General features: G+C 39.7%; 1 protein-coding gene across 1 annotated transcript in view; it reads right to left on the bottom strand.

Annotated features, from left to right (window-relative positions):
- Nucleotides 1–17871, bottom strand: part of KIF6 (kinesin family member 6) — a 291482-nt gene that overhangs the window by 93024 nt on the left and 180587 nt on the right. The window contains exon 14 of the mRNA XM_024203468.3: nucleotides 7191–7299. Coding sequence (XP_024059236.2) covers nucleotides 7191–7299 — 109 coding nt within the window. The remainder of the gene's footprint in view (nucleotides 1–7190; nucleotides 7300–17871) is intronic.

Here is a 17871-nt window from a genome sequence, read left to right as displayed (position 1 = left end):
AACTTGAATGTGTCAGTTTTGACAAAATTTTTGACTGAAAAAAGTCTAAATTAATCATTATGACTTTCTTGTTTTGTTTTGATAGTGTCAAAAAGTTTCATTTAATTTTGTTCTGACTTTTATATTATATGAAAATATTACTTTTAATATTACCTGCAATATTTAATATAGTAATATAACATAAAAGTCAAAACAAAATGAACTGGAACAACGTCAAACTGAACTGTTTTTACCTATTGAAACAACATGCTTTTTACCTTATCAAAACTAAATGATTTGATGGTCCCAAACTGAAATTTTGTAGCTTGTTTGTTTCATGAGAAGTTTTGAAATTGTAGCTTTTCATTCCAATTCAGAATAATTAAAAAAATCCCAACCCAAAATGTCAGAATATCTTAGGGAACAGAAATTCCAAGTTTTATTTGTAAAGATTCACTGAATAGTTTGGATGAAAATTTTTCAGCTTCTGAGCTGTATGGAAACTGCTCACATCACTATTCATTATTTGTGATGTGTAACCGGTCACCCAAGTCACATAGTAAGGCTCCCTAACAAAATTTTAGACAGGAGAATAAGAAATGATGAATAGTGGAAATTATTAATACTCGTTTGTCCACAGATACCCTTCTTTGCATGCAAATACAGGTATTTAACCTGTAACAAAAACCCAGCCATATTCCAAACATTTGTTGAACTGAAACCCATCCATATGAAAGCTTTCAAACAGCAAATGAAAAGGGGCCTGAACATGGTGGAACTGAATCAATGACTTCAAAATTCAAATCAATGTATGGAAACATTAGTTTTGTAGCATTCAACGAGCGCTATGCATAGCTGGAAAAGAGGTTTTAAATATGTGACATTTCCCTCAGTTTATTTCATACTCTGTAGAGGATTATAACTGATAAACACCCATAAATTAAATACGTTTTCTTTCAAGCACATTTTTGTCCTTAATTTTCTTTTGCACTGTTCCAGTAATATAACATTTTCCTTTTACTTAATACTGCACATTTGTACCCTCCTTATACTGGCACAGATTGAGGTCTCAGAGTCTTACCATCTTGGGATAGTGGTTTGACGGAAAAATTGACCTTGGTCAATACTTGGATGGGAGACCAAGTACAACCCAGCCAGCTGCAGGAAGTGGTGTTGGTGATTCAGTAAATGGCTTTTCCCTCTGTTTTTGAACTGAGCTAATTAACCCTCATGTTTCTAGGGAGTGTTGAAAAAGAAAACTGAGGCTTTGACCACTTGTGATAATTAAAGATCCCAGGGAACTTTTTGCAAGAGTAGGGATGTTAACCCTGGTGGCCTGGCCAAGTTCTAGTTCTGGTAATAACATTCCTACTGCAAGTTTCAATTGTTTTTAACCTTAAGTCCTAAACTGTTGTGTGGTGTTGCTGTGTCTGCTTAAATTGCCACTTTATTCTATCATGAAGATGACTGCATTTCAATGGCAGGTGAGTGATTCCTGCGTGTGTAACATATGTACAACTATTTTGGGCTCTTCTGGATGTGAGATCATAATACAACGAATAACACTTTTAGTGCTAGAGAGAGTCCTGTGGCACCTTTAAGACTAACAGATGTATTGGAGCATAAGCTTTCGTGGGTGAATGCCCACTTCGTCAGACGCATGACTCTCTGTTGCTTTTTACAGATCCAGACTAACACGGCTACCCCCTGATACTTTTAGTGCTGTACATTTCCAAAGCACTGTACAAACATTAACTAAACAAACCCTATAACACCCTTTGGAGGAAAGTATTGGCATCCCAATTTTAAAGGTGGGGAAAATGAGGCACAGAGCAGTTACGTGACTTGCCCTAAGCCACGCAACGAGTATAGTGCAATTAATAAGTTCCTAGCTCCTAGCTCTTTGCTCAAGCATCTACACCATGCTGTCTTCTCTGCATAAATGTACAATGGTAGTAGTTTAAGTCATGTAAACAATGGTAAAATTAGTTGCCGGTTGGAGTGACACCTGAGGCTGTAAGCTCATTGAGGCAGGGGATATCTTTTTGTTCTCTGTTTGCAATGCTTAGCACAATGGGTTTCTGGTTCACGACTAGGGCCTCTAGGTAATTACTATGGTGACACAAACAAACAATTTCCTTATTTCTTATTTCATAAAAGCTGACTGCAATGCTTAACTAATAACACTAACAATGTTTCTAAATTAACTAACTTGAAAACTTCCTTGTTATCCTCTAAGGATCACATCCTCATGTATTATTCAAAATAATCTGCAGTGATTGGTTTCTGCAATCTGCAGTGGTTTCTGTTCAGCTGGAAATGAGATGTAAGGCAGTATTCCTTTCCCAAAATACTAATAATTAGCACTCTCAGCAAACTTGCTTCATCTACATTCTTACAAGGTGCCCATCACCATGATATCTGAGCACCTTCCAAAAAGAACAGCCAAAAGATAGGATCCAGTAAGTGGACTAAATTTCTCCATCTTCCCTAGGAGGCTGCTAGAATTTTCCTCCCCCTGCTTCCTTTGCCCTTTCTGTTAAACAGGTTGTAGTATCCCAGGCTGTTTGTGCTATTACTGCATCAGCTGACAGAATCACTAGCCTGCCAGTATCTAACTCGGTAATTTGTAAAGCTATTTAGGGTACATGGTATACAAAATACACTCTGTAACACCAAATTTATTCTAGTTTAATGGTAAAGGAAATTAACTCTATATACTATGGCAACAGTTGAAGAAGTCCTGAGGGATTTGAGGTATATTACAGGAAAACTCCATTGTAATAATCGAAGAAGGAAATAAATACCAGAGGGGTGATTTGCTGTATCAAGATTGTTGTGGTGGGGCAGTAGCATTGCGAAATTTGGAATGGTTACTTAGATGTGTATAGTCATTCCTTGCAGGGTTTGGAGGCAAAACTACTGTACTTGACTGTTAACGGAGCCTTCCGCTGATCTGGATGAGCCATGCTCTAGCAGAACCTGCTGGGGAAACCCACAAGTTGTATTTCTGTCTAGCTCAAACAGCAGTGGTGTAGAGTTAAGAAATATTGCTTTCCCACTAGGGAGATGTGGTTTGGGTAACTGCCCCATCTTAATTAGTCAGTTTTCCCCTCAGACTAGGTATTTTGGACCACCACATCCACATTTGCTCATGCTCACTTACTGTTAAAGCTGAATTCAGCATGGATAAGTAGCCTCTACAAAAAGGTTCCTTGACACTTGCTATTTATGACATGAGTAGGGAGAAGCCTTAGAAACATTCATTTGCCATCTTTTGTTTTTATAAGCTACTGTATTTCCATGAGTATTGACTTAATACAACCAAAGGGATATCCTGCAATCTGGGCAGAGATCTAAAGAGAAACCTCCAAATGGCCTCTTTCTGTTTCTCCTCCCAACCCTTGGGCCAAATCCTGAGTTCCTTACTCACTGTTTCTTGGTCAGTACTCAGGTAAAATGCCTATGATTGAGTAAAAACAAAACAAACACTTTCGGGTTCAACCCGCTCATTGAATTATGGGAAAAGGTGTAGTTTCTGATTCTTTTCCAAGAAGAAATCTAGCATAAGGGTGCTCTCAAGGGAGACTGATCATCAGTATGTGAACATTAATGCTTACTGGTCAGTTAAGCAACTGTATTCGTGCAGTCCATAGGAAATTCACATGTAGCCTGAGTGAGTATACAGTTCCCTCAAGAAGACTGTTGTTGCTGAGATTTTAGTTGACATCATAAGTAAAACTCATAGGGTGAAATCCTTGTCCCACTGAAATGAATGGGAGTTTGACCACTGACTTCAATGGTGCAAAGATTTCATCCTTAAAATGCAAATATGACATATCCAAAATAAATTTTTTTGAAATATAAGTCTCTGTTTATTCAGTGAGCATAAAAGCTGACTTTCTTAGAGGCCATCAAATGGGAGAACCAACATCAGTTTAGCACTCATTTATTACAGACTATTAGGTGGCACAGCTTGATTCCATTAAGGATTATTGCAGACTCAATCACCATGGGCCAAATTCATCCCTTGGTAACTACTGACCACAACAGTTAAACCAGGAGTGAATTTGACACTGTGGTATCAAAGCATATTAACAAAAGCTTGTGAGTAGAGGAGAAAAGGCAAAAATGGCCTAAGCTGGCAGGTTGGACAGTTGAGACTTAAAGAGGAAAATAAGTGGAAAATCTGGGGTAGGAGAACGAAGAAACTGAGAGCTTGTCTACATGGTGCGTTTCAAATGGGACCACCAGCAGGGTCCATACAGGCCAGACAGTGCACGGCAGACTAGTGTGCACTAGAATTTACACCTCTGTGGCACACATTAACGCACCCTGTGGACAAGCCTTCAGACCAGCTTTATATTATACCTCTATGTTACAATGAGATCTTGTAATTGGAAACATACGCTGGGGCTGGGTTTAGAATGTCTGGTGCAGCATGGGAAGCTAGATTGTAGTGGCTCTACTGGGACAAGTTTTCACACACGTTTCACTGGAAAATGAGATTTAAGATTATTCTTCACTTCAGGGAATGGATGCTAAGAGAAGCCTCTCCTCTCCTCTCCTCAATGCCTTGGCAGGCACAGACATTATTAAGCTTTTTGGAGGTCTAGTGTAGGAAGTCAAAGGCCCGGAACTCTGCCTCTGTGTGGTTACAAATATAGGCATTTAGGCAGTGCCAGTGGGCAGCAGCAGCAGTTTTCACTGTAGAGGACAGAAATGAATAGCAACTGTTCTGTGCCAGATGCATACATGTCTGCAGGAGTGGCCCTTCTACCTCATGAGGCCACTTGTTTAGTGTTCCCCAAGGCCAGCTGAAGTAAAGGGGCAGCTAAAGTGTATTGAGACGAAGAAACCCTACATTCTGTTTCTCACTTGAGCAATGACTCATTCATTGTATGACTTTCATCAAGAAACTAATCCTTAATGTACCTCAGTTTTCCCATCTGTAAAAACTGAGGAAAGAAATATTGACACACCTTTGGAAAGTGCTTTGTGGCTTACAGATGAAAAGCATTATTTACAAAGTTTAAAATACATATTTCTCTTATGCACATTGTTTTAAAGGAGCACCTGCTGCCTTTTTTTTTCAATTTTTATTTTAAATCAAATTTAATTCAAGATTTTTATTGTATTTCAGTTATACAAAGGCATCTACAGAAAGCATCTATATAGCTGGCTCCCAGTGCTCAAGACATTTGAATTGTTATAGTTGTTAGCATTACAGTCAAGCTTTCAATTTTATGTTAAACTCACAACCAACTCAAACAATATAACTAACATGGAAATAAAAAGAAAAGAAAATTCACCCAAAATAAGGTAAAAGAGGGAAAAAACCAAGAGAAAAAAGAGAAGAAAAAAGCAATTAAAATATAAGTAAATTGAATCAAATGCTGCCATGATATAACAGAAGTGGTTATGCTACTGTACACAAAAATATTAGCAGGAGAGGCTTGCATATACGGGAAAGGTATGGTAACCTTTAAATATGTGTTGTGCATAAGATCTTTACTGTGCAATTTGCAACTGGTGGTTCAGCAGCTGCATTCCAAATTACAGACTTGAGATGAATCTGTTTTTAACAAACATAATAAACTTTGAGTTGCAAATCTCCTTTGCTAAAGTCCACTGCAAACAGCATGAGAAATGATTTCCAAATGCATCAAGATTCACACAGCACTTGTGAATAATGACAATTGCTATGTATTAGAAATGGGGTACTCAAGAGTGTGGGTCTGAACTCCCTTGAAATTTGGGGAAATTTGAATCTGGTACAAACTTTGTGGTTTGGGCCCATCTCTACTATATAATCAGAATATAAAAGGAAATATGCATTTTCCTTCACAATGCTTTGGGTCAGAGAAATTGATAAAAACATGCATTAAGTCCAAGAAATGATGGTCCTGATTCACCACTGTGCTACTCCAATTTTATGTTGATGTAATGCCACTGAAATCTTTATTTATAAACTGTTTTATCAGTTCTTGAAAGGAAGAGATGTAAGAAATGATCGCATTAAGTTACTCATGAATTATTTGATCTATTAATCATCAGAATACAGACATTTCTAAACAGGATAGTTCAATATGTATACTTTACAAAGAAAAATAAATACTTATCTACTTCTTACACTCCCATCATCTTGGTACCTGGGTGTCAGAGAATGGAAGATGTAGACATAAGAATGAAGTTATGCAGTTCAGAGAAGATGAACAAAAAACAAACAAACAGCGAGTTTCAGAATAAAATGCAGAGAGGAGAGGGAGATAACCTGGGGCCTGATTTTCAGAGATACTCTGAAGTTAATGGGAATGGCAGGTGCTCAGTGCCTCTGAAAATAAGGCCTTTGGTGCAGATGGGGTGGGAGACCATTCTAAGGATGAAGCCAGGAAAGGGAGGAGACAAAAGGAAAAGTTGGGAGAGAGACACAGGAGTATAAAAAGTGAGGGAGGTATTATAGATCCACCTTCATACCTCTGATCACCTCCCAAATGCCCTGTTTGTCACTGAATGCTGTGGGTGTGCTGTGTATATATGCCACATGCAGAAGTGGAAATGACATAGCATGGTTGGCCAGTTGACATTGTCTGATGTGTTGTAATTTCCAGGATTGTCACTGTTTTCCTTGCTGTGGATTGCTACTTTCAATATGCTGCTCTTCTCTAGTCCCGTCCATCTGAAGAGCTCAAAGTGCTTTACAACATTAATATGTGCGGTAGGAAAGTATTGCTATTTCTATTAGAGAGAGATAGGCACAGAAAGGTTCAAATGACTTGGCCAACAACACACAGAAAATCAGTAGTAGAGGACTAGAACACAGATTTTGTGAGTCCCTTTGGTATCTAATTCAGTGCCTCAGCCTATAAAACTCTTTCCTACAATGGAAATTATATTAATGAAAGTAGTAGTCACATGACTCCAACTTCCTTTACATCATTCAAAACTGTCAACGCCATCCTGCCATATATATTCTCTAGGGCTTGTGAGAGAAGAACAGTAATGCTCTGTGACCAACCTGATCGCTCCTTATAATCTATTCTATTCAGGTTCTTATATAATGCCCCCAAGCACCTGATGGGCAATAAATCTTTCCCACAGGCACAGCTTGCTGCTGCCCCAAGTTTAAGTTTGAAGCTTGAAACATAGTTCACAAGAGTCATTGTGAGCCCTTAGAGCCCTGGCTGTATCTCAACGTGACACTCACTCACCTCTGTTTAAGAAGCTGTTTATTGTCCTCGATGGTTACACTGTCGACATAATCCCTCTTGAAAATTTCAAAAGCCTCCTGACGTCCAAGTGACATTTCTCCTCCTGATCCTGCCCACAAAATAAGTCAGAACTGGCTCAGTGGCAGCAGAAGACAGTTCACCTTTGCTTTATTACTGTTGCAGACAAATATTACAGCAAGCCAGCATACAAGTCCTTTAGCAATCAACAGTCACTAACACAACCAGACTCCAGCTTCCACTAAGAGAAAAGGCATTTTTGGGAGCAGGCAAATTTTTTACTGACAGATTTCACTGATTCACTTCACTTGGGCGTCTTCAAACCTGAATTCCTATTTTTCAAAATAACTTTAATGCTTCCTTAAATAAAACCAGAGTGTAAAAAAAAAAAAATCTAAGCATGGCAAACAATGGCAAGTGAAAACATTGGTATTTTCATAAAGCAAATTGCACATTTTTTCTGTGTTCCTCTTTCATTCCCGGTTTCCAGTTACCATCACTATGCAATGCCACAGAGCACGTTATATCACATTTTAGCCCGAAGACCACACACTGAATATTTTCTGTTCACATGTGGAGAGAGACTTTGGGCTTTGTTTAACTGTGCATAAACGTTAACTTCCTTCAGTGACAGGTCAGGTACTGAACACACAGAAATGGGCTGAATCCTGCACAGCACAGTTGCACTGTTGAGTATATAATATAATATATGGAGATATCCTATCTCCTAGAACTGGAAGGGACCTTGAAAGGTCATCGAGTCCAGCTCCCTGCCTTCACTAGCAGGACCAAGTACTGATTTTGCCCCAGATCCCTAAGTGGCCCCCTCAAGGATTGAACTCACAACCCTGGGTTTAGCAGGCCAATGCTCAAACCACTGAGCTATCCCTCCCCCCATTCTTCTCTCACAAGGAAAAGAGAGGAGGACACAAAACAACAGAAAACTATGCATGATAGCGTGATGCCTTGTTTCTGCAGCCATGCCCATTCTTTGCCTTTGCTCTAACACTTTGTCCCCCTTTTTTGTGTATGTCCTATGCTTTTATGAATAAGAAAGCAGGAACACAAGGGGGTTGAGACTTACTACACTACTTGCCACACACTATTTGCCCATATGCGTAGCCTCCAATCACACCTGTATCTGAATACAATAACCGTGGTCCCCTGTCTGTCCATCAGAGGGATCAATACGAATTTAGCCTCCAAAGCTTTTCTTTATAACCACTATGGAAAAGTCTCATTTACGAGACCTTCTATCTCACTTTCTATAGTGCAAATGTGCCCGGCTATTACTCATTAGCTCTCAGTGCTAACTGGCCCACAGCTCCCTATAAGCAGTTACTGAGCTTGGTATCACCTATTTACATACAAATTCAAAGTTTTAAGGTGATTCAAGCTGACAGAATTTTCTTATGTTTACTTATGGGTCAATAAATACTGATGAAGACAGGGTGAGATTCCCTGGGAAGTGCATGAGAACTGTCCAGGGAATGGAGGTGAAGTGGAGGGGATGGAATCTAGCACCCACACTATGGGAAATGCAAAGATTAGCTAAGCAGCCTCTACATCGCTACTAATCCAACCTCTAGGTAGGAACAGGGGCTACAAGCCATATACATTCCCTATGGGGAGGTTTGTAGTCACTTGATACTCTTCACTTGTGTCTTTTCTCTGGCCCATCCTCAATTCCTCCTCCTTCGTGGGTCATACAGAGCTAGCATGAAGCCCAACTCTATTACGTATAGAAGATGTGAAGCCTTCTGGAATGCCTGCTCCAAACACCATACACTGAAGTATGGAAGTTCTGCTGCACAGCAGTCTTCCAGTACACCCATGCTACTGGGTTAACATCACCTGTTATATATCCACATGCAAAATATCATGGCTGCATGCTTTGCTAGTTACTTTGATTTAAATGTAAGGGAGATGGATATCAGTGAAACTTAAGTCTGAACAGATCTTGAGACAAGCTGAATTAAGTGTATTTGAACCCAGCCCAGCTTGTATGGAAAACCTTTGAATTAAAATTATCTGGCCCTTGTTCTGATACCCCTAATCATGCTAGTATGCCTTATTCCATGATTACTGCCTGCAGACCGAGGCACTATTCAGCATGAGAAGGTAACAGCATCTACTTCTCAGTGATAAACAACCGTGACTAGGGTGACCAAATGTCCTGATTTTATAGGCACAGTCCTGATATTTCGGGCTTTGTCTTATATAGGTGCCTATTGCCCCCCCCCCCCGATTTTGCACACTTCCTGTCTGGTCCCCCTAACGGGGACAACAAATAAAAAATAAAATTTTCACTAAAAGTATACTCCAAAATATTGTCCTTAGTTTTAACCAACATTAATAGCACATCTGCTGCTAATTTAATAATTTGCCTTGAAAAAATAGCCCCAGAAGGAACGTCTGAATGGCAAAGCATGCAGAAATGCACCACCTTTTTCAAATAGAGAAGTTAAAATGGAGAGACTCAGTGCAATCTACACATCTGTTCAGCCCAAGTGAGCAGAAGGGGGTACAAAGGGATATTTTGAATGATAGTGGCCTGAAATGATTGCTCTTTCATGTCTGCCTTGAAGCAGCAGTTTAGTTTTACAAGTGGGATTTTATATCATTTTCTTCCCATCACCGGCACTAAATCTAATGTGCAACCTGAACTGGATGCTAAATCCACTCTTTTTTTTTTTTTTTTTTTTTGCAGAGCTTCAATGTACTTGAGGTAGGTGCAGCAAGCCTCCATGACACTCACAACTGAGTGCAAGAAAAACAATGCCACACCCTTATTGTTGGGTAGTTCTGCAACCTAAGGACCTCTGTCCCTCTTGCAACACCCCCATCATTGCTCCGGATTGCATACTCACCCCGCCACTGTCAAACTCACATGAAAAGAATCAGCATGGTCATTTGGACTCTTAAACAGAGCTGATTAGCAGGAAAACTGTCTTGCCAGACAATCCCTTTTAACATAAATGTTTTCGATTTCAGGAATGGGAAAATGGAAGCTTTCTGATCTGTGGTTTCCCCTCAAATTAACAATCAATGTACAGAAGAGTGTAGAGGTGGCTTTGGAAGACAACATTATTTTAATAATTATTGGTTCTGTCTTGTAGAAATTTAACAGTCAAAAATAAAGATCATCTGCTAATCATTTTCAACAATTACATTCAAGAACAGCAGATCTTATACAGCTGTGTACAGCACAGAGAAAATTAGTTGCCAGGATTCTCGGGAAGATCAAACTTTCTGGTTTATTGATTATTCTGCCATAATAAAATAGAGAAATATATGCAACAGTAAATAATTGTATTCTGAAAATGGTGTCCAAAGAGAACTATTAGGAGATGGGAAAAGACATTAAGGCTTGGAAAGAAAAACTAGGAGCGTAGGAAATAAATGTCTAGACATAATGCAAGCAGAAGACAGTCTGCAGAAGAATGCTGGGGCCTGAGGAGAATGATGGAAAGATTTTGGGAGGCAGGGAAGTGAAGGAAATACAGCAGGGTCCGCAGAAGAAATCAAGAAACTGCAAAGAGCATGGGGATCTTGATGGGCTGGTAGAAAGATATTATTCCCTCATGGCTGAGCTTTTGTTCCATTCAGTAATGAAGATGAATATGGTTTGCAAGTGGATTCCTTCTCCTACTCCTGATTCTGTGCCTTCTTCCATGCTACCTGTGATACTCGGAATGAACTCCAATTTCATTAAGCAGTCTCCTACTCTACTTTCACCTCCATGAGGAAAAGAACCCGATCATTGCTGGTATTGTATCTGTACTATCCCTGTTTGAGCTTGCAGACTGCATAAGGCATTGCTTTCTGTTTCGTAGATTTTTTGCCTGATGTAAAAGTGGTATGTACATCTATAGCACTATGTTTGCAATATTGTTGTAGCCATGTTGGTCCCACGATATTAAAGAGACAAGGTGGGTGAGGTAATATTTTTTATTGGACCAACTTCTGTTGGTGAAAGAGACAAGCTTTTGAGCGACAAAGAGCTTAGTGTAGCTCATAAGCTTGTCTCTTTCACCAACAGAAGTTGGTCCAATAAAAGATATTCCCTCACCCACCTTGTCTCTCTATAGCACTATGCATAATAACAATACTAATAAAAACATAATTGGGAGAAAAAACAGTCCATAATGGTAAACTATTGCTGACAAGTTAACTAAACTGCTCAGTTGTAACTACTGATGAAGTGGAAAGCAATTTATTTTACTGTTGCTAGACCAGTTGTTCTCAACCTTTTTTCATACTGTGACCCCATATTTTCCCTCATAACTATAAAGAAAGGGAGGGTGGTCACAACCCACAGGTTGAGAACCTCTGTACCTATGTTGCTCAAGTCATTACAATGCCAATGGGAGTTATGCAATGAAAGCAACAAAAGCAGGGGTTGAGATTATCCCACAAGGGTCTAAAATTTGCCCTTAGATACATCTACGTCATTCCTCTGAGAAGATTCCATTGACTAAGGTCAGAATTTGGTTCAATGTGTTTTTACATAAACCATCAACACTAATCTTTATGATTCAGACTTGATGTTTTACACTTGGAGATGGGCCTAAGCCTTATATCTGAGGTTCACAGCTCAAACACGTTTTTATTAGCAACAATATCATACATTCCTCTGAACTTTGGGGAAGTTTAGACTTGGGTCCAGATTTCAAATTCCCAAGATTGGGGGTGTACGAGTCCAGGGTTTTGGTTCTGCTCATTACTGTTCCAGATCTGGAATTTGGATTTGGGGTGTTGGTTCTGGTCCACCTCCTTTTCTGATGCAATCCAATTACATGTTTGGTACATAAATACAAATTCTTTCAGCCACAGGGGTTCCCCTCCTTAAGAGTGCAACATGAAACAAGAACTGAAATGAGCAAGAACTGAAACATTTGCTGCATGATAGTTCATCCTGGGACAAATCCTTGAAGTCAATGGTAGTTCTGCCTCAAAACAGACTGAATAAAATTGAGTAAGGCCTCAGGAGTTGGTTCATTATCTCTTGAAGTGATGCCAAACAATAAAAATGGTTCCAGCACTCAGCCACATGTCTATGTAGGTCAGCAGTCTACATATACTGTTAGTCAATAAAGCCTTATTCAGATGACATAAATCCAGTTTTGCCAATCAGGAAACTGATTTAAAGGTCAATATTTCTTTATGCTATGCTGACATATATACAAATGCTACTCACAGCAATACTAAACAGCAAGTATTTGGCACCGTGGTCAAATAAAATATGTATCACAACCTCCAGTGTGGGAGATGTTTTAAAATAATGCGCAAGTCATCATCAGTGCTAATACCAAAGGGACACGGCCTCCTTGCAAATCGAGCACCGCCCAGATCAATCTCTGGCAAGGTGCTTAAGGTTGTCTGGTTGTAAATTCAGTTTATGTTTATCGCTGGCAATCTTCTTGTGTCACAAAAGCTTTTGATGCCTACCTAATCACTGGCCATGTAACGGCATTCCTTGGCACACATGCTTCAGAATTTGTTAGTTTTCTGTTCTAATAATGACCAGACCAAGAAAGCAGCTGAAATTGAACCAGTGCTGATGGAGATGGTTGCTGGGTTCAGCTTCATAAATCCTCATTTCTGATCTTGTCTTGCCACTTGATATGGCACAGCTGATGAAGACTATGAGAACTGAAAATGTCAATCCAGTGTTCTTCAGTCTGCTTCCGTGCCCATAGTGACATAAACGGTGCTGGAGGATGTTCAAGATGTGGATGCTTGTATAGCAGCAGCAGCAGCTGCCATGTCTTGGGCTGTTCAGTGGTCTCCAGCTTGCTGTGAAGCAGTGGATCTACAGAACCAGTGTTAAACCAACTTTGTAAATGTGGGCATTCTGGTGCCCATGTGCTAATAGGGAAATGAGCTGCCAGTCTTATTCATGTTGACTAGTATCCATTGCAACTATTCAAAGAGTAAGTGTGAGTAGGTGTGTGAGTAAAGCTGACAGAGTTGAATGCTTAGTTAATAGCCAAAATTTAGGCTTCTAAATCTATATTTAGGCACCTAAATAAGCAGCCTGACTTACTGATAAATCCTTTTGAAGCCAGTTTTAGGGGCCTAGGTTTGAAAATGCAGGTTTGAAATGTTTAATTTCTTTCAGTGTTGCCTTATAGGACTTCAAAGATATTCAGGATTAGGAAGGCAACTTCAAGAAGCAACAGAGAAGCACATTAGGGTGCTGAGTCATATCCACGAGCTTTATAACGAAAAGGAGAAGTTTATTTTCTATAATCAGAACAGAAGGAGCTTCATAAAACTCAATTTGTGAATTCAACAGAAAACATTTACAGGCCCCTGTAGCTAATTTAGAAGGTTTGCTAAATGACAACATGGATAGATGTTGTGGAATTGAGTGGATGAGATGCAATGGAATTATCTATTGCCCCAGGGAAGCCTGCTTTAAAATCTAGCACAACAATAGAAAAAAGTTTTCAATTTAGATACTAAATAATGTGCCCTCATCATATGTTTAAACAACAGTTTACAGTTTTAAGAGCTCTGTCCCAGGCTGCAAACAAAATAAATGAGAAAAACAAAAAAACAAAACACTCACCCCCAATAAAACAACAAAACCCCCACCACCAAACAAAACAAAGAAAAAACCCCAACAGGCTCCTCCCCAGTGCTATCACATGTAATATCTTATGGTGTAACAGGATATCCATATTTTTTACTTACAAGTTAAATATTTGCATATTTGTACAGCACCTACTATGATGGCATGTTGGTCCATGATTAGGGCTCCTAGGTGCTACAGCAATACAAATAATATGGTAATAGAAATAAAAATAATAAGACTAATAAAAGTGATTTCAATTTAATTTTAGGGTCATAGGCAGGAGAAAATAAATTAGAGTGGATATCTGTAACTTTCCTCCACTGCTTTTGCAGTATGCTACATAACAGAATGGCAGTGTGGGTCATCAGGTGTTGATTGTGCTAGGAGAAATTGAAGTGGGTTCTGCAGACTCTCTGAATCAGATTGCTTGTTATCCAACCTGGATATGAAGGAGATGGAAGTGATTCTCTAGGGAGAGAGGTTCTTGGGTGTAGGCTGAGCCATCCTGAGGAAGGACCCCTAAGAGCAGCCAAGACTGGGGAGAAAGCTTGAATTTATGTTCTTGTTAATTTACTTGTTAAGAAAGCTAAACTCCAGGAAGAGGGTGAGTTTCTGATTCTTCATATGCATCTACTGTGGACTTTGGTTTAGAGAAGGTTGAGAAAGGCATCTGCTTATGCATCCCTTTTGGAAATTGGGTGAAAAGTATATTTTGAGCCTAAATCTTGCCATTCTTACCTACTGCCCAATCCTTGAAGTTAATGATTGCCGAAGTTTTCACTGAGATTAATAAAACCAGAATTTGCCTTTGATTCAGGCAAAACACTCATTGTAGGGAACGTGGGGGCTGTCTGAGTAAGGATTAGAGAAAGGGGCCCACTTCAAATCATTAAACTTCCTTCTGGAGACAGTTCAAGTGATGGATCTGTTCTTGCCATTACACATTTCCACTTATCGAATACCAACAAAGGAACTATGGCTACTTTTCAAATTATGCTGAAGACAATTTGAAATGTCTTTTGTGGTCAAACAGAAAGTGCTAGACATGTTTGCATATAAGCAGAATTCATTACATCTCCACAAGGATCCCTTGGATATTATCATGTCCATCTGCTTAGCATGCAAAATAGTAAACGATTTACTCAGCTGGAGAACAATGAACCAATAACAAATAAATACTTTATAAGACAAAAACGGAGAAATATTCCCCTGCTGTAAATCTCAGCTCGCTTCTGCATGAAGAGCATGTGTAATACATCTGGTTACCTTCACTGGGCTACACTTCAAAAACAGGAAAGACATAAACCATGGTACCCCTGCAGTGGTATACAGCAGAACATGGAGTCTTTATGAAAGTTAAAAGCCTCAAAGGACACTGCCCAGACTCAATGAGCTGAATGAAACTCGGGCACAATCTAATTTCACTGACACCATTAGCATTTAATCTGCTCATTTGTGATGATAATTTCAAAGCGGGGAAAAAAAGATCAGCTTCTTTAGATGGTAATTACATATATTCTGGTATAGCAGCTTTGATGCAAATGGCTCCAAAGCACTTCAGAAATGGATGAAAGTCTTCCCTTTGCAGAGGGCCAGCAAAAGGCCTATGCATAACTAAAATCCAACGTAATCCTCCCAAATAGGCCTTCAGTGGGAGGTAAGTGGTGCATAGACCTTTGCACTGGGGTGCATTACACTCAGACAAAACTGACTGTACAATCCAAAGTATTTAGTATATATAAGAATCATTAAACCTACCATCAAAGTGAAGCCACCTCAGTGTGAAACACTGCAGCTTTTTGCCAGCAGACGACACTAAAGTATATAACATCCAAGAAGTGAAGAATAATACAATTTCCAATGGAAATATTTGGGTAAACAGCATGTGATTACCCAAACTGGAATCTGGCCAAGGTTACCAGGATTAAAGGGACACCAGTTAAATGTGCAACAAAAATTAGGTTTTGTAAAAATAAGTTTATAAGAAATGCTTCCATGAAAATTTTTATAAAAATTCCAGCAGAAACATTTTTTAAAAAACAATGCGTTTTCCTTCAGAGGGGTCGAAATCCAAATATTGTAGTGATTATGAACCCGAAAGTTGAGGTGACCACAAACTGACTTTAAAGTAAAGCAAAACTGACTAACCTTTTTTAATTTTCCAAGATGAGAGTGTTGTAAAAAAGTAAACAACCAGCATTTATGGTGAAGAGCGTATTTGATCTTTTAAAAATTCCTTCAGTTTTATTAATCTAAGTCACTGCTAAGGGAATTTGTTTTAGAAACTAATCTGACAATACCTCTTTAACATCCTAACACACCTCTTGCAAAAAAGGTCACATAATTCTTAATGTCCACAGAGGGCCAGGACTTCAGTTTTATGTATCATCTAAATGCTAGCACCTCTACTAGCATAGTGCTCCTTAACATCACCCCAAGACAGTATCAGCCCTGCAAGACAAGTGTTGTGAAGACAGTTAATCTTTTTGCCTCAGTTTCCCCACCTGGAAAATGGGCATATTAGTTTGTCTACCTCATAGATGTATTGTAAAAATTAATTAGTTTTTAAAGCACAATAATAGAAGTCCTATATAATGTTAAGTGTTTTTAACAACTAATGAATCATCAAAACCACTTCCTGGCAGAACCCTACATTTTTCCCTAGGGGCCTTTGATCCAAGGACTACCTTGGTCTGACTGTGATTAGCTTATGTGATCTGTCAAGTTCACAGTTTGAAGTGGTATGGCTGCAAGATGCTACTGAATATCTGTTCTAACATCAAGGATTTACAGTGCGGCTACAGTTAATATATAATGTTGCCTAGTTATGCTTTCATGTTTTCTTTAAAGAGCCAAGGGATAGCGTAGCTCCCAAATTTGAGGTGGGGGTGGAGGGACAGTAAGGACACAGAATCTGAGAATCAAAAAACCACTTACCATAAAAAAAATGTTTGCAGATGTCAGCAGTGAAGTAGGGTATTTGTTGGTACACACAAGTTTTGCCAAACCAAGTTTCTTACGTTCTGATATAACCATTACTAAGGAAACATTTTACATCTCATGCATCAGAGTTTGCATGGTTCAAAGGAGTTAAATGAATGACTCAGCCTAAGCCCTTCATCTATTATCTGCTGATCAATTACTTGATCAAGGCTGCCTATGAGTTTACACACTTGCCTTTATATATATATATATATACACACATATACACACACACACACACACCACATACACATACTAAAAGACAGCCCTTAATTAGTAGGTACACAGAGAAAGACGGAGTTGGGCTAAAGCATGGCAGGCTTGGCAGAAGCTCAGGGGAGTGCATACAAAGGAAAATCTGAAGTCAAACCCACAAGAACTTTAGGAGACCCACCCAATGGTGCTACCACATCTAAATAAATAAAAAGGATTCATGTTTGTCTGTGCCAGAAATCACACATTTCACATAGCTTCAGACAAACAGGATCTATATCACACACACCACGTTGCTCAGTTTATATTAAGGGTTGGGCATTAAAAACAGGTTGTGTTTTTTTCCTTCTTAGTAACAGAGTCTAAGTCTGCTTTGCTACACTGTTGATGCTGTTGCAAGGTTTTTGCTGGAGCAGGATAAGAGAGAGCTAATGTATAAGCCCAGTGTATTCAGACCCTGTGAAACTAATCCTTACGTGCAGCCAGTTGCAGGTGCTCTTAAAGCTATGGTAGCGACATGAGTTATTTTCCAAATTGTCTTGCAAGACTTTGCAACGTAAATCAATCTTATTCAATGGTGTTACTTAGGGTTACCATATTTTGAGCCTCCAAAAGGAGGACACTCCACGGGGCCCCGGCCCGGCCCCGCCCCCAGCCCCGCCCCAACTCCGCCCCTTCCCCAAAGTCCCCGCCCCAACTCCGCCCCCTCCCCTGCTTCCCGCGAACATTTGATTCGCGGGAAGCCTGAAGCAGGTAAGGAGGGTGTGGGGGGAGGAGGCGCGGCCCAGTCTGGCCCCCCCGGCGTCTCCAGCCTGGGTCGGCTCGGGCTCTGGGGTGCCGGCCCCGGGCCAGCCCCCGGCCGAGCACCCCCGGCCCGCCCAGCAC

This window comes from Terrapene carolina, unplaced genomic scaffold (assembly GCF_002925995.2).
Source record: "Terrapene carolina triunguis isolate 2854851 unplaced genomic scaffold, T_m_triunguis-2.0 Scaffold85, whole genome shotgun sequence".
NCBI classification, from domain to species: Eukaryota; Metazoa; Chordata; order Testudines; family Emydidae; genus Terrapene; species Terrapene triunguis.
This window is presented reverse-complemented; position numbering and strand designations above follow the sequence as displayed.